At 36.2% G+C, this 25300-nt stretch overlaps 1 protein-coding gene across 8 annotated transcripts in view; it reads left to right on the forward strand.

The window, feature by feature from the left end:
* Nucleotides 1–25300, forward strand: part of ITSN2 (intersectin 2) — a 128074-nt gene that overhangs the window by 71171 nt on the left and 31603 nt on the right. For all 8 annotated transcript variants that reach the window (XM_077843920.1, XM_077843924.1, XM_077843927.1 and 5 more), the window contains 9 exons: nt 2361–2536; nt 2834–2978; nt 5913–6118; nt 8058–8122; nt 10695–10861; nt 14130–14175; nt 14260–14381; nt 16073–16169; nt 16608–16799. In XM_077843920.1, the coding sequence (XP_077700046.1) occupies nt 2361–2536; nt 2834–2978; nt 5913–6118; nt 8058–8122; nt 10695–10861; nt 14130–14175; nt 14260–14381; nt 16073–16169; nt 16608–16799 (1216 nt within the window). The remainder of the gene's footprint in view (nt 1–2360; nt 2537–2833; nt 2979–5912; nt 6119–8057; nt 8123–10694; nt 10862–14129; nt 14176–14259; nt 14382–16072; nt 16170–16607; nt 16800–25300) is intronic.

Below are 25300 nucleotides of genomic sequence, written 5' to 3' on the forward strand. Positions count from 1 at the left end.
TTCTAATACAGTAGAGGAAGGATGGTAGTGGAAAGCTACCAGCAGACCACCCCCATGTCATCAAGCCAGTCTAGTGGCAGTGACAACAGGAACATTATGTTAGCTGGATATTTATTTCCTTATTCTTGGTAAGATAGGAGGCAAGGTCTGATCAGTTTAATGGATGAAGGAAGCAGAAGAGATTTGATTGAAAGTGAAAAAAGATTAGATATCCCACCGAGCCCTGGTAATATTTTCCATGACAACCTGTTTTTCTAGCGTTCATATGTGTTAGTGGTATTTTTGAAGTAATAGTTTACATAAACCTGTGAGAACTTAGGTAAATTTTCTAGTTTAAGTCTACGTAGATTGACAAGTAAAATTTAATTAGGGCTATAAATAACAGATGTGCAGTTGGTTAAAATTGACTACTCAAAAAGCAAACTTGGTCAAATTCTAAAGATTAAATGAATGGGCCTTTTCTTCTTAGAAAGGTAAAAAATATTAAGAAAAAGTGTTAAAGAAAGTAGGCTTTTAAAAGTTTGTAGGAGGGATCCCTGGGTGGCTCAGCGATTTGGCGCCTGCCTTTGGCCCAGGGTGTGATCCTGGAGATGCGGGATCGAGTCCCACATCGGGCTCCTTGCATGGAGCCTGCTCCTCCCTCTGCCTGTGTCTCTGCCTCTCTCTGTGTGTGTGTCTCTCATGAATAAATAAATAAAATCTTAAAAAAAAAAAAAAGTTTGTGGGAAAAGGAGGAATTTAGTGTTTGAATGCCAATATTCATACCTGTCAATGATCCTTGCCTTGAGACCAACGTTTAAATCAGGTATATTTCTGTGCGTGCTTACTTTATGTTGCATAATTCCTTGGGGTCTTTTGTGTTCCTCTCTTCATTTTTAGTGCTCTGGCTTGTCTAATTTAAACTTGTCTTGGGCAGCCCCGGTGGCCCAGCAGTTTAGCGCCGCCTTCAGCCTGGGGTCTGATTCTGGAGACCCGAATCGAGTCCCACGTTGGGCTCCCTGCATGGAGCCTGCTTCTCCCTCTACCTGTGTCTCTGCCTCTCTCTCTCTCTCTCTCTCTCTGTCATGAATAAATAAATAAAATCTTAAAAAAATAAAATAAATTTAAAAAATAAACTAGTCTTAAACTAGATATACAGGATAATATTTTAGCAGTGATTCCTTTTGTTCTATTTCAGAACACTATTTTATAGTTATTACTTATGCTAGCTCTGATAGTACTAATAAGTGAGTTTAGCAGGGTTGCAGGATAAAAGATCAAAATATAAGACAAATGTTCATAGTTTTATTTGTAATAGCCAAAAACTGGAAACAACTCAAATACCCATTATTAGGTAAGTGTATAAACAAATTGTGGTATATCTATACAATGTAATATTACTCAGCAATAAAAGGGAAAATAAATGAGACTATAAATCACCTATGTGTGTTACCAGTTGAAAAATAGTATTTAGAGGAAGTTTTCTGGTTCAGATCTTAGTTCAAGAAGATTCTGTGATAGGAACAGAAAAAAACTAAGCAAAACAAAAATTAATGATTAACTGTAGGAAAAGAACAAGTTTGTAAGAAAGGAAGTGTAATTATTAGAACAGTGCATGATTCAGATGTGAGAATTTATTTACATAGTCATAAAAATGTAAACATTGAATATAATTTAACCAAAAATTTGAGATAGCAGTATTGATAGAATAAGAAGATGCAGTACAAGAGAGTTAAGAATGTTGATTTTTCATAACTAAAAGCCAATAGATAATGTCTAAAATTGAAACATTCAAGAAATAGTAGTGTAGGGGTGCCTGGGTGGCTCAGTCGGTTAAGCATCTGCCTTTAGCTTGGGTCGTGGTCCCAGGGTTCTGAGATCGAGCCCCGGTCTGAGATTGAGTTCAGGGTACTGAGCAGAGAGCCTGCTTCTCTCTCTTTCCCCTTACCTCTTCCCCTGCTTTGTGCTCTCCTGCTCTCTCTCTGTCAAATAAATAAAATAATTTTTAAAATAGTAGCATAAATACATTATTTAGAAATAGAGAAGATAATACAGAAAAACAACTAAGAATGGCAAGTTACTATGAGGACTGGAAATCAGGGCATAATGAGTGATGGGGTCTTCCATCATAAGCTATGTAGAATGCTGCTTTTTTTTTGTAAACTATGTATTTAACTTGGATAACATTAAAAATTAAATTTTAAAAAAGCACTTGTCAATCATTAGAGATAGTGATCTATTAATTTATAGAAAATGCATTAGTTTTTTAGTTACATGGGCTTAATTCTGAAAATGAGGCCACTATATCGTAGTCTACATTTCCTTCCTTTGTAAACTTGTGGCATTATAACCAATATTAACCCTTCTTTTTGTTTCTGTAGGTTGATGAAAAAACCATAGGAGAACCTGGTTGGCTTTATGGTAGTTTTCAAGGAAATTTTGGCTGGTTTCCTTGCAACTATGTAGAAAAAATGCTGTCAGGTGAAAAATCTGTGTCTCCTAAGAAGGCCTTACTTCCCCCTACAGTATCTGTATCTGCTACCTCAACTTCTTCTGAGTAAGTATTCAGCTAACAGTGAGTTTTACATAGCTTTGCAAATGTATAAATACCTAATAGGTATTCATATCAGCCTGCTACTTAATCATATTATAATCTATGCTGGGCTCTTCAAGAGTACCTTTTGTTCCAAATTTCATACTGAAATTTAATAAATAAAAATGTAGATGTTTATGAATTCTTATTTCCACAGTTGTGTTTAAACAAAAAGTAAATTTTATACAAATAGAAAATTTGTAGTACTTCATTAGATTTTAAATGATTAAGTATAATTATGCGAAAATGTTGTGTTTACAGATCACTTTCTTCAAATCAACCAGCATCAGTGACTGATTATCAAAATGTATCTTTTACAAACCTAACTGTTAATACATCATGGCAGAAAAAATCAGCTTTTACTCGTACTGTGTCCCCTGGATCTATATCACCGATTCATGGACAGGTGTGTATCTTTAATTTTTGCTTTATTCTTTCTTTTTTTTTTTTTAAGATTTATTTATTTATTTTAGAGAGAGAGCACAAGCAGGGGAAGGGGCAAAGGGGAAAAAAACTCAAGCAGACTCCATGCTAAGCACAGAGTTTGACTTGAGGCTCAATCTCACAACCCTGAAATCATGACTTGAGCCAAAATCAAGAGTTACACACTCAACTGACTGAGCTACCCAGATGTCCTTGTGTGTTTTATTCTTGGACATTGCTCGTGTTGACATAAAATAGAATGAAGATTTTATACAAAGGCATCATTTTACTCATTTTACCAGAGTTTGTAGCATTTGGTTTCTGTTCTTATTTATGTGTGATGTATAAATAAATAATTATTAGAAATTTCTCAACAATTCATTTTCATAGCATCCAGTTGCTATAAGCTAAGGTTTCTAAGCTCAAAATATCATCTTTACAAATCTGGTTGTGTTATTATTAATTTGTAGTTATTGTAAGAAGATATTTGGACTTGGGAGTTTTTTGTTTTTTGTTCCTAAAAGAGTCATTTGTGTGGGAACTCTGTTATATATATATATATATATATATATATATATATATATATATATATATATATATATATATTAGCTTCTGATTTAGATGTAACCATTTCAGACATTGTTACATTAACATTATTGAAAAGAAATCACAGACTTTATTAGAAAAGAGTCCAGAGATTTTCACCTTCACTCAAAATCATGTTAATTACCTGATTCTATGTTCCAGGAATTTCAATATGTGCTAGAAATTTATTGGAAAAAAAAAATCCCTGCCATTAAGAAGTCGTAATCTAATGAAACAGACACAGAAATAAATAATTGTAGGGTGCCTGGGTGGCTCAATTGTTTAAGCAAGTGCCTTTGGCTCAGGTCATGATCTCAGGGGCCTGGGATCGAGCCCTTCATCTGGCTCCCTGGTCAGTGGGGAGCCTACTTCTCTCTCTCCTCCTGCCCCTTCCCTCCCCCAGCCGCTTGTATTCTCGCTCTCAAATGAATAAATAAAATCATTTAAAAAAAAAAAAAGAAACAGTGGTAAAGTGTAAGAAGTATTGTAACAGATTCTACAAAGTCTTGAGATATATAGAGCCGAGAGAGATATCTCATTCAGTCTGTGGGAATTGGAGCAGAGTTCACAAAAGGCCAAGTATTTGAGCAGGACCTTTGAAGATAAGCAAGATTGTAGCAGAGAAGGAAAGTGAAAAAATAATTTGGGGAGGATCAGTGGGACATGTTAACATAAGGAGTTTATAGGATGAGAATTGTTTATAGTATGGCTAGAGTACAGGATTCATGGAGAAAGGGTCAAGAAATGAATTTAGAGGTTGAAGTTTATTTGTGAAGTGTTTCATATAGTGCCCAGCAACCTGGCAGTGGGCAACCCCTGAAAGTTTCTAAGAGGTGTATATTTTAGAAACCTAACTCCAGCAGTAGTAGAAGGGCCAGATTAGTGGAAGGAAGCAAAGGAGGGAGATCAAGTAAGGAAGGATGTGCCAGTACTAAATAACAAGAGAGGATGATGTGAAACAGTGCCACAATAAAGAAAATGTATAGAAGAGGAAATGGATTTTCCTTCCATACATTTCCAGGGTCTTTAGCTCAAGTAACGAGTAGCATTATCTTGGGTGGGCATTGCAAGAAGAGGGGATTCGTGGATTCTAAAAATGATATATCTCACATGTGCAACTTCACTGTTTTAAAGACAACCTGGTGAAAAGGCCCAGTGAGCAGTCTGACTTACATGTCTGGAGCTCAGGAGATAAAGTTAAAATTAAGATATATATTTGAGGGCGATCCCTGGGTGGCTCAGTGGTTTAGTGCCTGACTTCGGCCCAGGGGATGATCCTGGAGTCCTGGGATCGAGTCCCACATCAGGCTCCCTGCATGAGGCCCGCTTCTCCCTCTGCCTGTGTCTCTGCCTCTCTCTCTCTCTCTGTCTCTTATGAATAAATAAAATATTTTTTAAAAAAGATACATAATTGAAAAGGCATAGATATAAATAAGATAATTTAGGGAAATCATGTGAAACAGGAGAGGAAAGGGCCTGGACCAAAGAGAAGACCTGTCAATCACCAGAGAAAGTGAGCTTTCGGAATGGCAGGGGTGCTAAGTGATGTCAGCACTGTTCAGATATCAGAGAAAATAAGACTTTGGAAGAAGCTTTTTAGGCTTTGATGTTATCAATGACCTTGTCAAGGAGAGGTTCAGTAGTGTGGTGAGTGCAGAACCTCGATTAAAATGGATTGAATTTAACACTATTGTATCTTTAAGGAATTTAGAAGTAGAAGTAGAGAGGTGGAGAGATTGACTATTATAGAGAAGCACTTCACGATGTTACAAAATATTTTTAGAAAATAGAGGGCATAATAGAAGATTCAGAGCATGGGTAGAGAGATTAGCCTTATCAACAAAACACTCCTTCCTCAGAGAGGAGGCAAAGAAAGAAAAATGAGTAAGAATAGGAGGAGGAAGATCAGGGACACAAAGCAGAAAAGTGGTGGGAGACAACACAGCCGCATCTCTACTCCTGGTGGGGTAAGCTCAAGTGACCACAGCAAAGAGCCATTGGTAACTGGGGGAAAGGAAGGGTCTCTTTCCACTTGTTTACGATGTCTGCCTGATGGATTTATGAATACATTTCTTGAGTGCCCAGTATATCTTCCATCCCAGTGATGCTTAATACCAAGCTGTTGCTTTGAATGGTAGGTGTTCAGTCTTTAACTTTTAACACAAAGCTACTCAAATGTTGTCTGTCATATATAATTTTAAATTCATTAATAGGTGAAGGTTAAGTCACCACCACGCCAAATTGGTCCCTGTTTAAACAGTAAGTTATGTATTAGGAAACAGAAATTACCTTTTTTTTTTTCTTTTTTAATTTTGTGGTTTTGTATTCACAGGGACAAGTTGTAGAAAACCTAAAGGCACAGGCCCTTTGTTCTTGGACTGCAAAGAAAGATAACCACTTGAACTTTTCAAAACATGATATTATTACTGTCTTGGAGCAACAAGAAAATTGGTGGTTTGGGGAGGTACATGGAGGAAGAGGATGGTTTCCAAAATCTTATGTCAAAATCATCCCTGGAAGTGAAGTCAAGCGGGAAGAGTAAGCATTTTGTGTTTACATGAGATGTGGATGTTGGTGTTTTCAGTAATGAGTCAGCAGCCATGGAACTACTGGCTGTACCGTAAAATAAAACAATTATGCTTGAGTTTGACTATCAGAAGGGTAATTCCTAGAGTGAAAAAAGCATGCTTCAGATATTTATATCAGTTTTAGAGTATCTTTTATTCTAGTTATTTCAGATTGCTAAAGTTTTCAAAGTGCTTAAAATTTTACATCTGTTGTTTTCTTTGTGTCATCAAGTCAGTTAGAGGAGTTACATTTCATTCCTTTGGAACATTTCTCCCTTGTTTACTGCGCATTGTCGGTATTTAAATGTTCACCGAGAAGCTCTGTCTTTGTCAAAGTGTAGGGTGTGCTGTTTCTGGGCCTCCAGAATACCTTGTGATCAAACCTCTCTTGTTGCTCATAACAGACTGGATTGTAGTTATGCATTTTCTTACCCCTATCCCTTATGAGATCGTAAGCTCCAGAAGGGTGCGATCCATGTCGTCTTCTTGTTGCTTTTCAGTTTTTCCCTGCCCAGTGTAATTTCATTGCATAATAGCCTCTCCATCATGTTGGTTCAGTGAATACAGAGAGGAGTCATGAACTGTCAGTTGAATCCGTTTTTAAGTGAACAAGTAAAAATTAGACAAGGTCTCTGGCATTTATTTCTCAGTCCATAGAGGAGTGAAATCATCAAACAGTTTAAAGGTGCCTGAGATCTTTAAGATGTTTAAGAAATGGGGAGTCTAGGGACGCCTCAGTGGCTCAGAGTGAGTGGCTCAGTTGGTTGCGTGTCTGCCTTCGGCTCAGGGCATGATCCCAGGATACTGGGATTGAGTCCCCTGTCGGGCTCCCTCCAGGGAGCCTGCTTCTCCCTCTGCCTATGTCTCTGCCTCTCTCTCTCTGTCTCTCTCATAAATAAATAAATAAATTTTTTTAAAAAAAAGTAAGTACTGTAATGTAGCAATGGGCAATTGTTTCTGGCGTTTTATATGGAAATCGATCTAAATAGAAAAGTTATCTGATTGAATGAAAAAAGTCATTAGAAATCAAGAGGCTTGAGTTCTATTTTTTGTCTGGCTATATGGAACAACCTCCTTCATCTGCAGTTTTCTAATAAGATAAAAAGAGTAATCTTTAAAAACCCTTTCAACGCTGAGACTCTGAATTTTTAGTTGAAATGCAGAAATTTACTTTTCAGACTGACATGGAATTTTAGACTTAGAAGTAAGTGATCATAACAATTCAGAGCTGACATGTGCATATTGGCACTGCGCCAGGCCCTTTCTAGGAATTACCTTACTTAAACACCATAGCACTTTATGGAGTAGAAAACTTAAGCACAAAGACAGTAAGTTTAAATGCTTTTTCCCCCTAACTTTTCGTTCAATTACTGATCTTTTCTAACAGATGAGCCATGTAACTTGAAAACCTGCAGTAATGGAGAGTTCGTGCCCTAAACAAGGCAGTCTGTTCAGCTGTGCCATGAGCTGTAGTAAGGTTCCACTCTGTTTCCCTGAGAACTGCCGTATTGTATCATTTCCTTAAGGGTCCTGGAGAATGCATCCTACAGATGTCTAGTTCTTAAATATGACAGTCTTCCAGATTTTTAAAAAATAGTTTCGGGTTAAATTGGAAATTAAAGCTTTACCAATTATGAAAAATAAAGTTTTTATTTTTGTATGTTTAAATGTGTAGTGTGCTCTAAACAGATAGTAAAACGTATACTGTCCTTGTTGCTCCCTATACCAAGCCACGCCCCCTATGAGAATATTTTAGCCTGTGTACTGAGACAATATTTGAATTAACTTTAGAAAGCCCTAGAAGAAAGTACTACAAACACCCACTATATCACCTTTCTTGGTTTTTGCTTGTTGATATCTTTTTGTTTCATTATTATTTTTTGAAATTTGTTTGTATATTTATTTGACAGACCAGAAACCTTGTATGCAGCTGTAAACAAGAAACCTACCTCTGCAGCCTATACAGTTGGAGAAGGTGAGTTTTTGGCAATTTGTAAATTAAATGGGTGTCAAATTAGCTATTGTCTAATTATCTGACTTCCCACAGTTATTACCCCTTGCCCCCATTTCTGTGTCTTCATTGTTAAAGTGAGTAGGAGAACCTGCCTCTTATCTATTTCATATGAATACTGTGAATATAGGGGAAAAAAACACTTTTAGAAAATCAGTGCTATAAAAATTCAGCATGGACTTGATAAATAAGATCATAAATTTAAAAATGTAGCAAGATAGCATGAAGGCTTTGTTTCCCTGTTTTTTTGTTGTTGTTGTTGTGTTTTTTTTTCAAGATTTATTTATTTATTTGTTTGTTTGTTTATTTATTTATTTATTTGATTTATGATAGTCACACAGAGAGAGATGAGAGACAGGCAGAGACACAGGAGGAGGGAGAAGCAGGCTCCATGCACCGGGAGCCCGACGTGGGATTCGATCCCGGGTCTCCAAGATCGCGCCCTGGGCCAAAGGCAGGCGCCAAACCGCTGCGCCACCCAGGGATCCCTGTTTCCCTGTTATTAGATATCTAGGTTATAGATGTTCAGGATAATAATCATTAAGTAGGGTTTGAAATCAAGGTACACTTTATCATAGTTATTACAAAGAAATTTGAGGGGGATTGTTTAATAACTTATTTTTTATTTTAATTTATTAAAAAATGAAAAATTATCTACCCTAAGTTTCAGACATTTGTATTTAACACTTACATAGCTTTATAAAGGAATTATATTTGTCCATTGTAAAATTAGTTGAATAGTAGAAGTCTATTTTGTTTATATTCCTGCTCAAGAAAATCAGTTTAATGGTAAAATAAATGATTTATTCGGTATCTACTATATTAAGGATTCTATGCTAGAACCTGAAAAACACAAGGATGAAATTTCCCAAGTCCTCACAATAGACTGGAGAATATAGGCATACCATTGTAAGAAATTCTATAATGAATAAGTAGAACTTAATTTTGAGTAGGACCTATGAATTTACATGGCAGTGCTAGGAGTAGAGTTTCACATAATGACAACGGAAGAGAAAGCTCTTGTGGACAGAGGGAAAGTCATGAGCCAGAGCATGGCTATGTTAGGGAGCTCAGATCACCAGCAAGGCTGGAACCATAGGTTCACTATGGAATGAGTGCTGTGAAGTGAGCCTGGGAAGGTAGCAAGGAGTGTTTGGGAAAGACCTTGCTTATTGCAGCATACCTAAACCTTGTGGGCATTTTTGGTTTTGTTAAATCACCTAAATTGAGTAATACTGGGAACATGAACAGTAAATAAGTTGTAGTAGATGGTGTTCCTGGTCATTTCTAGTTATGATGTACAGATAAAATTCCATATTGACAAATAAAAATATTTAGAAAAGAATGAATTAGTTTACAACCAGATCATTGACTGTTTATTCTAAGTAGAATAACAGGGGTGGAAACCAAAGCCAATACATTTTTTTAAAAGTCAGTATGTATTGAGCATCTACTCTGTGCCAAGCACTGTGCTAAGAGCTAGATCACTGTGGTAGAATTTGGCCACTAGTACTGATGTCAGCTGAATGCTGGGCATTTCCATAACTGTATATATTAAAGAATCAAAGAGAAAAGAACTTAGCATATTAAAATATATTTTGTATAAGGAAGTTGAAAAAATACTTTAATATCTTGACTATAGAGATGCTATCTGTGTTTTTGAATTTTTTTTATTTTTATTTATTTGTGATAGTCACAGAGAGAGAGAATAAGGAAGTTGAAAAAATACTTTAATATCTTGACTATACTGGAGGGTATTATGCTGAGTGAAGTAAGTCAATCAGAGAAGGACAAACATTATATGTTCTCATTCATTTGGGGAATATAAATAATAGTGAAAGGGAATATAAGGGAAGGGAGAAGAAATGTGTGGGAAATATCAGAAAGGGAGACAGAACATAAAGACTGCTAACTCTGGGAAATGAACTAGGGGTGGTAGAAGGGGAGGAGGGCGGGGGGTGGGAGTGAATGGGTGACGGGCACTGGGGGTTATTCTGTATGTTGGTAAATTGAACACCAATAAAAAATAAATTAAAAAAAATATCTTGACTATAGAGATGTTTCTATCTATTTGTGTTTTTGAATATTTTTTTTATTTTTATTTATTTATGATAGTCACAGAGAGAGAGCGAGAGAGGCAGAGACACAGGCAGAGGGAGAAGCAGGCTCCATGCACCGGGAGCCCGATGTGGGATTCGATCCCAGGTCTCCAGGATTGCGCCCTGGGCCAAAGGCAGGCGCCAAACTGCTGCGCCACCCAGGGGATCCCTATTTGTGTTTTTGGATGTGATAAGACGATGGTGATGATGATGATACAATGAGGAAAAAGAAGAAACCCCATGATAAAGCTTTATGTTAAATCAGATCTTTTTAATTGCTTCATGCTTTTGTCTATTTTAATATGTTTTTACATTAGGTTTCCTTAAATTATAAGGTCTTTTACATTTAATTTACACAAGATTTGGAGATTAACGTAATTTTTTCTTTCTATAATCTTATAACCAAAATTAGTTTCTTTTTGCTTTGTTTCCTACAGAGTATATTGCACTTTATTCATATTCAAGTGTAGAACCTGGAGATTTGACTTTCACTGAAGGTGAAGAAATACTGGTGACCCAGAAAGATGGAGAGTGGTGGACAGGAAGTATTGGAGATAGAACTGGAATTTTTCCATCAAATTATGTCAAACCAAAAGATCAAGAGGTAGAGTTATTTTGGTATAGAAACAAAATAATTCCATTTTTCTGTGTTGAGAAGCATACATAAAACAGAGATTCATGTATATATGGTGTTGGTCAGGCTTTGGTTTTAAGGAAACCGTTTAAGGTAGCACCAGTAAAATAGACTTTATTATAGGGATCCTATTAGCTAAGAGGGATAGGATTTGATGAAATTTCTAATACTAGGAGCTATAGGGGTAGGGCTGGGCCTCATCTCATGGTAACTGAAGCTGGGAAATAGTCTCAGATCCAGGAACACTTATAAGGGATCACCTTGAAGGAGTCTGTGAAACTTTAAGGCTCTGACATTAATGTAACTCACTCTACACTCTGAGGTCCTGCTTCTTTTCATCCTACCACTAGTATGGTACAGTGCAGTGGTTCTCAAACTTTTTGGCTTCAAGAACTTTTTTACATTCTTAAAAATTATTGGAGACTCCTGGGCACCTGAGTGACTCAGTCAGTTGAGCAGCCGACTCTTGATTTCAGCTCAGGTCATGATCTCATCAGGGTCATGAGATCGAACCCTGCGTCAGACTGAGCCCTATGTCAGGTGCTCTCAGCAGAAAATCTGCTTGAGATTCTTTCCCCTCTGACCCCCTCTCTGCTCACACACACACTCTCTCTCTCTTTCTCTAAAATAAATAAATCTTTAAAAAATTATTGGGGACCCTAAAGAGTTTTTAAAAATATATGGATTTAAAAAATATATATGTATATATAGTTATATTTTCCATATTCAAAATTAAAACTGTGGAATTTTAGAAGTATTTACTCATTTTAAAGTAACAAAAGTAACCCATTACATGATAATGTAAATAACTTACTTCTTATGAAAAATATTTTCAAACCAAAAATGTTTGGTTAAAAGAATGGCATTATTATATATTTTTGCAAATCTCTTTAATGTCTGCCTTAACTTGAAGACAGCTAGATTCTTCTCTGTTTCAGTATTCAGTCTGTTGTGATACATTATTTTGGATGATGTATATGATGAAATTCACCTCACATAGATGTGAGAGAAAACAGAGAAGTATTTTAATAAGATTTTCAGGTATCTGTGGATATTCTTTGATATTACTATACCAAAACATAGTAAGTGTTAAATTGTTATAGGTTAGTTACATATGGAATCTAAAGCCATGTCAGTGAACATTTCTTACTGTTATATTAAAATTCATCACTCTGTTTTGACATTAAATGGAATTTTTACCTATATCTTGGTCATTTGGAAAATATGGAATCACTGAACTATGCAAATATTCCTTGTATTGCACATTTCATTATACAATATCAAAAAGTTATATTTGTTAATATCACCACTGATCTCATAGGAAAATCTTCAAATACTTTGAAACTGTCAAGTTCATGGTGGTAGATACAGGTTTTCCAAAATTTCAGTTTTCTTTTGAAATCTTGAATTTGGTCCTGGGCAATAAATCCTGTCAGCTGTATTCCTTGATGTGACAGGCATACTTTATCTTTGAGAAAATACCTGCTAAATCCCAAGTCTGAATAGTTTGTGATTTAGTCATTCTTTCACGTAACCATGAAAAACTCAGTTTAGCTCACAGTTTAGTCATACAAATGCTTCTCCTTCTCCTTGAGATAGGCATCTTGCTATTTTCGTATGCAGCAGAAATGCTGTAGGCTTGCTTACATTTAGTCACTCAGATTTTTTTAAAGATGGTATTTCATTAAGATTTAATAACATTTTTACTGCTTGATCAAGGACATTCTTTTTTAAATTTTTTCTTCAAAGATTTTATTTACTTATTCATGAGAGACACAGAGAGAGAGGCAGAGACACAGGCAGAGGGAGAAGCAGGCTCCCTGTGAGGAACCTGATGCGGGGCTCAATCATTGGACCCTGGGATCATGAACTAAGCCAAAGGCAGATGCTCAACCATTGAGCCACCCAGGCACCCCGATCACCACCCCTCTTAAGTGATACTGATTTTATTTATTCTACTGTTAACGCTTGGCTGTGAAGAATACAATGACCGCTTAGTATAATTTGGCACCACTGTCATAATTAGTACTAAGGTATCAGTAGTTTTGCCTATCATTATAAATGTCAACACAGTGAAAGAGGCAAAATAATGTCTTTAACATTGTTGATGAAAAAGGTCTTTATCTTCCAGACCCCCAAAAGGGGCTCAAGACTGTCTCCAGGAATCCATAAACCACACAGTGATAACCATCTAGGTTGACTTCTGGCTCCAGCACTTAGAGGCCAGGGGACCTTGGACAATTATTATTTCACCTTTCTGTACCTCAGTTTCTTTCTCTGTAAAATGGGGATAATCATAATACTTAATAGTGTTTTTGTCAGAATTAAATAAGTGACTGTATATAAAATTCTTATACCAGTAACTGTTACGTTGTTAGTACTCAAAAAATGTTAGCCCTTGACTACCACCAGTTCATCTTCAGTACTTTCACTATAGCTGTGTTCACTGACAGAAAAAAACTTTCTGTTCCTTCCCTTTACTTGTTCAAATTCCTGAAAAAAAGAAAGATGGTTGGCCCAGCTATCCTGTAAAGTCAAACTGAGGTTATAGTTGCTACCCAGGGCATAGATTTTTTTTGTTCTTATGTGAGATTCAGGGGTAACATGCAAAAAATAATTTAAAATATTACCTCCTAGGCAGCAGGAGTAGAAGTCACGTATGCCTTAAGATATGTTGTATGTGGTGGGCATTGATCCTAACCCAATAAATGAGAGGTATCTGGCCTGGATGATCACGTTTGATACTCAGGAAAGATGCGTTAAACTCTTCGTTGAGTCAGTGGATGCCAAGATCAGCCACTTGTATATAATGTCTGTTAGTAGACCAGATCTCCCCATAATTACGTATTGGCTTCTTCACTTACTTGGTTAATATAAAGCTACTATTGATCTTCATTTAAAGAAACAAGAATCTTGGGAATTAGAGATTTCTAATTCCTAATAATCTTTGTATTCTTACATCTGGATTATTAGAAAATGATAAAACAGTATGTCTTGGGCAGCCTGGGTGGCTCAGTGGTTTAGTGCTGCCTTCAGCCCAGGGCCTGATCCTGGAGACCCAGGATTGAGTCCCACGTCAGGCTCCCTGCATGGAGCCTGCTTCTCCCTCTGCCTGTATCTCTGCCCCTCTCTCTCTCTCTCTCTCTCTCTCTCTCTCTCTCTCTCTGTGTCTCTCATGAATAAATAAATAAAATCTTAAAAAAAAAAAAAAACAACACAGTATGTCTTTTCTTTACAGAATTTTGGGAGTGCTAGCAAATCTGGAACGTCAAACAAGAAACCTGGTATGTATAATAATGAAGTTAAAAAATTACTACAGTGTTTAATAATCTTGAATTCATAGTTTCTTGTTTGTCTTCTTTTCCCAGAGATTGCTCAAGTAACTTCAGCATATGTAGCTTCTGGTTCTGAACAACTAAGCCTTGCACCAGGGCAGTTAATATTAATCCTAAAGAAAAATTCAAGTGGATGGTGGCAAGGGGAATTACAGGTAATAACCTTTAAATAACATTTATCATTTTTATTATAAAAGTATGCATGTTCATTAAAAAAATTAATAGAAATTTTAGATCACCCGTAATCATACCACTTAAGAGAGGTAATCAATATTAACATTTTCATGTATTAAGTTTCCCTCTAGTCTTTTCCCTGTTCATTTTTAGTACATTATAAGTAACAATATGAAGAATAATTTTCCCTACAGACATAACTGTTTTAAAGCAGGTAATAAACCACAGGTCACTTCTTAAAGGAAAGCATAGCATCATTTTTGTCTAGGGTCACCCCAGGCTTGCAGTATAGCCTCTACCTAGGACAAGGAACATGATCCAGACTGCACTGAGAAAATGCTACTCATTGGACTTTCCCCAACATTAGCCTTTTGTTTTTGTTTTTGTTTTTTTTTTTTTTTTTGCTTTTTTTTTGTTTTGTTTTTTTGTTTTTTTAGCCTTTTGTTTTTGAAACAGCAGTGCAAGGAAAGGAAATGTAGGTATAAATGAACCTAGTTTTTTTCCCAGGATGTTAACAGAGACAGTTATTGCGTATGTTTTAACACAGAAAGAGAGTTCTTTTCTCCTAAAAGTTCCTTACTAGAAAAACTAAAAGGCATTTTAAGATTAAAAGATAAGAGGTATAATAGCTATATTTTTATGTAAGAGTGATATATGATTATAATGAGGGTAAATACAGCCTCATTCTTGCAATTTCTAAGGAACAGTGGAGGTTCTAAATTCAGTGTCTTGAATAACTCCGTGAAATCCTACCTTCCTGATTTGCTTTAAAGATTGACCCAACTAAATGGCAAGCACAGCTCTCCACAAATTGTATTTGTGATCTCTGTATTATTAGCAAAGCCTCAAGAGGTGTTCATTGTGCACATTTTAAGTGTTGACTTGAACTTACTAGGAGAATTCTAGAAGAATTTTAAGTTTATAAATATTATTTGTGTGAAATATGCAGAGAACTTTGAACCCCAAACACCTCCCAGTAGTCTTCTACAATAGCACTTTCAGCAACACTTTGAGATGCATAATGAGTCTTCCGCTTGTTTGATACTGACCTGGAAGGCCAGTGCAGAATTCGGTGGTTCCCAGGACCCACCCTCAAAGTCAGTAATTTACTAGAAAGACTCATAAGACTGAAAGCTATTCTTCTTATAGTTGCAGTTTATTACAGCAAAATAACTTAGATTAAAACTAGCCAAGAGAAGAGATATATGGGGCTGAGTTCAGGACGGTTCCAAAAACAGAGCTTTCATATTGTACTCTCCCAGTGGATTTGTGGATAGCACTAACTCCTAGCAACAACACATACTGAGTATTGTCAGGCAAAGAAGCTCATTTGAGCCTTGGTATCCAGAGTTTTTATTGGAGCTCCATCATATAGACATGGTTCTGCCCATATGGCTAAACTCAGTCTCCAGTCCCTCTGAAAATTGAGTTTATACTCTGTGACCTAGAACACCCACTGTAAGCCACATTGTTAGACTATCTGGCATGGTCAAGGCCCCCAGAGAAAATCAGACACTTAACATATCAGAGGTTTAGAGATTTCCTCCCAGGTGCCAAAGGTAGAGTCCAGACCTCTTTTGGGCTAAATTCTTTACTACACAGCTATTTTTAGTTTATGTCTCAATAATTGTTTTTAATCTTATCTTTCATATTCCTTCTGCTAATTTTGCAGGCCAGAGGAAAAAAGCGACAAAAAGGATGGTTTCCTGCCAGCCATGTTAAACTTTTGGGTCCAAGTAGCGAAAGAACTACACCTGCCTTTCATCCTGGTATGGCGGGTTAACTTGTATTGCATTTTACAGAAGTTTTGTTGAGACTTAACAACTTCTTAGATTAGCATATGCTTTGAAAATGTTTTTTTCATTAACATTTCAAAGCAATGTTATAATGAGAACTTCCTTTCTAAAAAATTCTATGTAGAAACGGCCAACTGTGCAGTGATACCTGAGCCACTTCATTCCTTGAAATTTTTCAAAGTGGAATTGCTTTGCTCTCATACTTAAAAGTGAAGCAATTCATGTGGATTAACTGTAGCTAGGAGATTGTTTTGTAAAATAAGGAATGGAGGAAAGAGGGTGAGAGAGAGCAGCTCAAGGGAAATTTTAGCCTAACTTTAACATTTAATGTTAGAGTAATTTAAACCCAAAAGCAGTTTTAACATGTGATCTTTGTAGGAATAATTAATTATTTTGTTCTTTTTCTGGTAGTGTGTCAGGTGATTGCTATGTATGACTATGCGGCAAATAATGAGGATGAGCTGAATTTCTCCAAGGGACAACTTATCAATGTTTTGAACAAAGATGATCCTGACTGGTGGCAAGGAGAAATCAACGGGGTGACTGGTCTCTTTCCTTCAAACTATGTTAAGATGACAACAGACTCTGATCCAAGTCAACAGTGTGAGTAATATCAAACTGTTTGTCTCTAAAACTAGTGCAAAAGCTTTAATATGCAGCACTGCACTCATTCTGTCCCGGCATATCTTAAATTCAGCACTCTTAGCAAGTACATATTAGTGATGAAAGCAGTAAGATAAAAAGGGAAATTTTTCACAAAATCAAAAATTATACTGCTTTAAATACTTTTTTCTTGGCTTTAGACCTTACTATTAGACTTTATCTGAAAAAAATATATATAATTCTTATATATGTTCTTGGATATAAGCAGTCTACACTTCAACTTCCCTTTACCACCATCCTTTTTTGTCTCTAACAATCTTTTTCTGCTTAATAAAGAGCAGCCAGTGCAGCCAGTAATTACCATATTCACCTACTCAAATTACCCTATACCATGCTATAAAGGTGGTATTTTTGCAACCTTTCATTTAATATGCACATATTTCTACGTCATCCAGGTTAGAAGAAAATTTACAGCTTTTTTTTTTTTTTTTTTTTGGTTAGAAAATTTAAAACCTGTTTAAACTGCAAAACTGTTAGGTGATTTTTTTTTTTCAAGAGATGAGATACATGAGTCAAGATCTATTTCACTATTTTTAGAAAATGATCTAGATCTCAGTGTGAAATATGGTATTATACAAAATTATCTCTTAGTTGCCTGGCTTGTCTTATAATTAACATACATTGGTAATAGTTAATAAACAGCACTTGGAAATACTTCTTACCTTTATAAAATGTCACTTTACCCTTTTGATTTTGTGGGTTTTGTTTTTTGCTTCTTTACAAAACATATCATGATTCATCATGATTTATATTTTTATCATTCTTGTGAAATTATCCAAAATATTTAGCCTTTCTTTTTAGTTTAGTTTCTGAGAACATATAAATGGTAACACAGTCACACTGAGATATGCTTATGATTCAGTGCAAGTATTACGAATTTATACTATAATTTAAAATATTAGTACATTATTTTCAACGGAGAACTTGTAGTTCTAAAGATATTTCTGATCCTGGGTGAAGACTTTCCTTTAGATAAAGCAACTAAATATCCCAATTTGAATTTGGGAGGAGTTCAGTTTCTTATGGTTTGAACATTCCCTAAAAATGTGGGCTACCTAAATGACTGTTTTTAAGCTTTGCTGATGGTTTGGCAACTTCCAGTAATTGCCAGTTTATCTAATTAATTAGACATACCTGAGGTGCCTTCTCTGACCCTGAAAAGGGAAGATACTTTTCAGACCTATGGGGTCTGGGAGCTCTTGGACTAGTAGGGGAACCTTGAAGGCACCCAGTAGAGTGGCACATTTGGCTTTTATAGTGCCCAGGATGTGAAGAGATGGTTTCCAAGTACATGGTGGTGGTTTATCTTGTTTTCCAGTGGAGGAACACTTTTTTTCCAATTAAGTCTTACATAATAAGGATATAAAGAATAGATAAAAGCTGTCCTGAAGGAAGAACAGCCAGGAGTGTATGAGTCTGTGAACACTGGTTAAATTTTAGATTATCATTTGTGTTTCTTGGGCCCTTACAATTATTATTTTTATTTTATAATGTGATTAGGATGTTTTTTAAAGATGGAGAATTTTATTCAGATTTGTTTAGTTGATGTTGCATGTTACTAGTCAAATTTTTTCTCACCCACTTAATTTGCTTTATGTTCATTTTATTCCTCATTTTTCTTTTTATAGGACCCAATGTTGTCTTCCAGTGTGAAAGCACCCCAGAGACCCACTATCCAAGTTTGACTCTAGCGTGGAGGCAGGGCAGGCAGCCCTGATCAAATATCTCCTACACAATTCATTAACTTCGTTTGAATGTTAGAGCCACTTGTGATTATTTCTTTGTGTTTCTAATTTATAGTTAAAATTTATTTGTAACAAGTTAAAGGATAGTGGGTCTTTGTGTGGCTTTCCCTGCTGTTCACTCTGGCATCCTTTAGCATTTTTCTTCTTTTTTAATTTGGTAATTACAGGTCATTAGCATGCATATTGAGTTTGCCCTTACATGGTGGGAGTTCAAACACACAAAGACCCACTATTTGCACAAACTATTCTCACTGGTTTGGAATGGGCTGCCATGCTTTTCTAATGTTACTGCAACATGTATATTCATTACAATTCAGATAAAACTTGCTTATGTTTTGCTCTTACGTTTGATCTAATCCTAATCACAATGATCTCTCAACTGGTTCAGTATGCGATTTGTTCCCAAATATGCAGTGTTTACTCTGTTACTTTCTTATATGCCACCTGAGTACCAATATTTAAGTTTGTTTAAAGGCTAAAGAACTGGAAATAACCTTTTCTCTATTCTCTGTGTATTTTGGGGTGGGAGCAACAACACTTCTGAGAAGCTTTTCTCAGAAAAGAGGAAAGCAACTTGCCCCAGCAGGATGTGCAGAGTAGGCTGTTTCCTCTGTCTCAGCTGCCCACGAAAGGGCACTGTGGGAGTTCACTTAGGGTCTTTGAGCTCTGGGCTGATGAAGAGCCTGCACCATGTACTGTAGCAGTTGGTTCTTCCTTCTTTATTGGTGGCTTAAAAATGAGTTCTTTTTGAGGAATGAAAGGCTCCCGTCATTGACGGTGAGATACGAAACCTTCCCTAGCTTAGCTTTTATATTTGGAATACATTCTAAAGTCAAAATTTATGATACCTATTTTAATTAGATGACTACCTGTCCCAGATCATAAAAGGACATGCGTTGACACTCTTAATGTATTTAGTAAAAATCATAAGGAATCCTTGAAGAGTTTAAGTGCCCCTGAAGCAGGCATATAAGCTCTATCTAGTCAGGAATGAATTCGAGAGTGGACATTCTTCTGAAACTGCTCTGATGCTAGAAGATTGATTTTACCATCCAGAATTCTCTGGCTAATATTGTCTTCAGATACAAAGGCTACTGTGGCATAGGATTTCACTCCTTTTCCTTGAATGGAAAACACTTTAAAGATAATAAACATTATTATAAACAAGTAAATGATGTGAGAGTACCTAGCTGAAACAAAAAGGAGTTTTAGTAGGCAGTATTAAACTATATTTGAAAATCAATGGGAAGTTTATGCAATTTAAAATGTTTACAAACTGCAGTGCAATCTACTGTTTATGAATGTCAGAGTATTATCAGGAAAAGTGTACATACAATCACAGAGTCTTATTTCCTCACAGAGTTCTTTAAGAAGAGTGAAATATGTTCTTATATCTGAGTTTCAGTTAGAGGCATATTTTGTGCAATATTTATGTTAATGTGCCTATATATTGTGAATGAATAATTTCGGTCATTGCCTAAATCATAACTTTTTCCTTGAGAAAGAATCAACAGTTTAGATAGAACCTTACAAAGTTCAAATGTCTGTGTTTCAAAATGCTTAACATTATTGGAATGTATGATGATGTGTATGTGTGCTCCTTGGGACAGGAATTTCTAGTTATTTAGACCACCTCTATTTTTAGCATTTGACATCATCATGATACTTTTATAAAATATGACAGTAATAGGAAAGCAATAATAACACTTTACAGATGGAATAACAGATTTGCCTGGAGTCACTAAAATAGACAGTGCAAAGACAGTCCTTGTGAATTCACCTGATCTTCCACATTGTACGAATTACTTGGTCTTGCCTTTTATTTTCTGAACTTTTTTGCACTCTTTGATTGGGTTCAGATTAAGGACAGTTACTCTAAATCCATTTTAAACCCCTGAGGGTATAAATCAAACCACTATTAATTAGCTGCACAATTTGGTATAACATTTTCTCTTTATAATTTTGAATTTGGGCTTATCTAATACACTGATAAGTTATTTCGGGGGTAATTTTATAGCTCAAATTGCTTCACTGTAACACTGATAAATATAAGTTATTAAGAATGACATTCAGGTAGAGCTTAGCCTCTGTACTCAATCTGAAAAATAATATATTAATCAGGTGGACTAAATCAAATCACATAATGGCATATATAAGCTGAATGTTGGTCTGGAAAAAAATTTACTGTAGTTCCTGAAATACTACTCTTTGTGTAGGTATTTTGCCATATATTTGAGAGAAAGCTAAAAGTAAAGGAAGTTGAATGACATGGAAGAGTAACCTTAATCCTTCTTAAAAATGCATGCAATCCGTCCTTTGCAGTACCTCCTCTTCGGCCACAAATTTGCTCTCTTCCTCCTTCAGTATGAGAGGCAGCTTTCAGTTAGCTTAGAAAGAAAGAGTTTATCAGGAACAGAATTTTAAAATGTGAGTAAATCTGATCCTTGTAGGAAGGATCCAAATACCTGTTTATTTTTAAAAAGAAAACCTATTTGTTTAAAGATTGTAGTATGTGATAATCATTTTTAAAGTATGTGATTAAACCTGATAGGTTTTCCAGTGATGAAAAAAAAATCAGTTCTAAAACCAAAGCTGATTTTTTAGCAAATTTGAAAGTTGAAATCAGTCCCACGCATTGTACAGTTTCCTCTGAAACTTTGAAGAGTCATTTTAAAATAATATAACTATTAAAAATGTAACTGCTATTTTATTTTAAAATACAATAAGAATACTGATAGTTTAAAAGAAAGTAGAGGAAAGAAAAGTAGAGAAAGAAATGCCAATTCCAGTCCAAAGCTTTATTTGCCAAGTTTTCTTAGAATAAATTTTACCAAGTTATAAATTCTTGTAAATAGACTCTATAATGGAAATACTGAGAGACTTTGCCTAAAGTGGCATTATTGGATGCTGCTGTGATGCTACTGTAATAAGTTATTAAATTGTTGCGAAGTGCTGTTTTGCCTTAAATTTTTATTTTGTGTGTCTTGAAACTATAGTATTAAAGATATTGAGATTGTGCAGATGCTGGGCACGCTTGGCATGAGGTCATCTGTTTTTATTTTTACAAAATTGTAATATAACTATGCAAGTGTGTTTATTAAAAGGACACAAACTACATTACTTGTATTGTGTATTTCTTTTGAAGCACCCTTTGAAACATTTTTAATTATATGCAGTTGTGATTGAATTTCTTTGAAATTTCTCTTCCTTAACATAGTCTCTGGGGACAAGCCAACGAATTGTTTTATATCACAGAAGGCAAAAGAAATTTTTAAATGGTCAAGATTGAGATAATTTGATCCAAATAATCATATGTATCTCAAAAACAAAAGAAATTTTGATTTTGATTTGAAAGTAAAAATTGGGATAATAGACTACTATGTTATTTACAGTTTTTACTCCAACTTTTTTCTAAAAAGATTAACGGAACTTACAAGTTGATACTCATTGCAAATGCAGGATAAAACATTCTTAGAAAAAAAAATAAATAAAAAAAAAAATAAAACATTCTTAGTACAAAACAAGAGTCTATATGAAAGAAACTGCAGTGAATGCTTGTTTGGAGGCATCAGACCTACATAGTTTTAAACTTAAGTAACCAAGTTACTTGGTTTTCACCTTGAATGGAAGAATATGGATCAAAATCTAACCCATCCATCAATGTCTGGCTAAACAATCTCTTTCCAGAAAACATCTCCTCATCTCTGGAATTGAGTATAAGGCCAAACAAAGGACTAACTGCTGAGAATATGATAATGAGTGTCAGATAGTCCCGGGCTCAGGTAGTACGTTGCTCTGAGGGGGTCAGGCACATAGGCAGATAATTCTAGAAGAACGTGCTAATAAGCATGGTGATAGACACTGGGTACCAAGAAAGTTACAGAGGAGGAATACCTCATTCACTGTAGATTGGTGAATTAGAGAAGACCTGGAGGAGGCAACTGCAAGACCAATAAGATAAATAGGAGTAAGCAGATTGAGGTGCAGGAGGTGAAGAGTACGAAAAAGACAAGAAACAGCAGGTGGGAGTGATTTTAGAAGCAGTTCAGTATGGCTGGAGTGGAAGTGTAAAGCCAGGAAGATTGAAAGTTAGGGCTTGAGAAGCAGCCCAAAGGTTAAATCTGAGATTCTCTAGCTTGAATGAGAGATTCATTGGGATCATCTGGGAAGCTTTAAAACTATTGATGTCTGAGTCCTGATTTAAATGGGTCTAAAGAAGCATGGTCTATGTGGTCTTTTTCAGAACTCCCCAGATGATTCTGATATGAAACCCAGGTAGGGGAAAAGTGTGAAACAGCTAAGAACGGTTTCTGCGGGAACATTGGCAGTCGGGGATGAATGGGTTGTGTGGGCAAGTTTGTATCTCAGTGGCAGGTATGACAGTAGGATAGTGATGCAACAGCTACAGGAAGGAATTGGAGTTAGGGGAAGAACGTGAGTTTGGTTTTGACTACAGAGCACCAGCAGATGCTGGTAGACTGGACCAGCAGATGGTCAGGATTGAGCTGCACAGCAGCAGGACGACAGCTGGTGGGATGATGTAGGTTGATGGTGTTGAGCCCATGAAAGGTGAGCTGACTGAGGGTGTCAGCAGTTGAGGGAGGGACAGTGAAGGTGCCCACAAAGAATGATGAAGCACTGGCTGTACCACCATTGTTCATACCAGTAAAAAGAAAAGAAGGAAGATGCCCTTCTTTGAGCACTTATTAATCTTAGGTACCTTCTGAAGTTCCCAAATGTTTTACCTCATGATTATTTTCTTTTTACAGATATGGAAATTAAAGCAAAAGCTAAAAAAAAGAGAAAGAAAGAAAAGAAAGAAAGAGAAAGGAAAGAAAGAAAGAGAAGAGAAGAGAGAAGGAAAGGAAAGGAAAGGGGAAAGGAAAGGAGAAAGGAAAGGAAGAAAAGCAAGCAAAAGCTAAGTAAGTTGTTCAAAGTTACACAGCAAGTGGTAGAGCTGGGTTCAAACCCATATGGTTTGGCTGCAGAGCCCATGCCCTCACCCTCTACCCTAGTGTACAGACACCACCACCCTGTTTATAGCAGTGAGGCTGCTGCAGGACAGCCATCACTGGAACCAGGGAAAAGAAAAGAGGAACAATCAGAGGCTACACAGTGTTTTCTCTTTGTAGAAAGTATACAGAAGGAGGCAGGAGGCAAAGACTGAGTATAATTAGGACAGGAATCTTTTAAGAGTGGTATCTGGAAGGGTAAAGCTGAACATAATCACTTCTTTGAGTAATAGCTTTATTGAGCTATAAATCACATGCTATACAGTTTACCCATTTAAAGCGTACAATTGAATGGTTTTTAGTATATTCAGTGTTGTGCGACTGTCACCAAAGATGGCTAATTCCAGAACATTTTTATCACCGCTAAAAGAAGTCCTGTAACCTTTAACTGTTACCCGACTATCTTGCTGTACAACCCCCACCTCCAGCCTTAAACAACTGCTCATCCCCTACTTTGTCTCCATATGTTTGCCTGTTGTGGACATAATCATATAAACAGAATCATAAAATGTGTGGGTTTTGTGATTAGCTTATTTTTATTCTGCATAATCTTTTTGAGGTATCTCCGTGCTATAGCATGTGTCTGGGCTTTATTCCTTTTTATGACTAGGTTGTATTTTGCTTGTCCATTCTTTAGTTGATGGACATTTGGCTTATTTCTACTTTTTTACTATTATGAACAATGCTGCTACAAACATTTGTGTACAAATTTTTGTATGGATATATGTCTTCATTTCTCTTGAGTATATACCTAGGTAGGAGTGGAATTGCCATACCAAATGGGAATTTTGTGTTTAACTTTTTTTAAGATTTATTTATTGCCCCAGGACAGTAGTAGTGTAATAACAGGGGTGCTTTGTGAGTACTGAAGTATATGGAACAGTCAGTATGAAATTGGCTGTTGGACACAGCTACTCACTGCATGTGTGACAGAGGAGAAGGTATGTAGATACCAGTCGTCATTTAGACACAGAAATGAGTTAAAAGAGAGAACTCTGTTGGCATTTCCAGAAAAGTGCCCTCATTTCCTTTAGAATTCAGTCCAGCAAGCTTTAGACCAGGTCAAGCTTATACACACTATCATGCATGTTTTGCCTCAAGTAGGATGACTGTGTAAGCACCACTTAAAATGGCCTCGCATTTCAAAGTGTAAGACTTGAACTAAGAGGCCTAGATATAGGGATTTAGTAGCTTTAAATTCTGCACTAAGTAGCTTAACCACCAAACTTCAGACTTTTCATACATTTACACAGCAGGGGTCAAAGTGGTATCCGTGGTTCAGAGAGTGGATCAGTGGTTGTAAATCATCATACGCATATTGGTAATGGTTATTCTTATGTTCAGATTAACGGCCATGTGTTGGGCGCACACAAGAACACTGTGTTACGTGACCCCTCTTCATAATGTTCTGTGTCTGAATAGCACATCACTTCCCTCAGTTGGGTCAGTGATAGAACTCTGGCAGTCTAGAAGGTAAAGCACGTATCAATCTGTAATGTATCAACCACTTTCTGAGCCTGAGCCTCAGAGGCACCTCTGTCTACTTACAAGGCCTTTGCTTTCTTTTAGGCTTATGACCTTTCACTGTAGATTCAAAAGTAAAAATAAAACCCATATAATTTTTCTTTGTCCACTTGCATTTATCAGCAGATTTGCTTTGGGAAGTTCTGGAATACTTCCATTT

The sequence above is a fragment of the Canis aureus genome, chromosome 12 (assembly GCF_053574225.1).
Source record: "Canis aureus isolate CA01 chromosome 12, VMU_Caureus_v.1.0, whole genome shotgun sequence".
Lineage (NCBI taxonomy): Eukaryota > Metazoa > Chordata > Mammalia > Carnivora > Canidae > Canis > Canis aureus.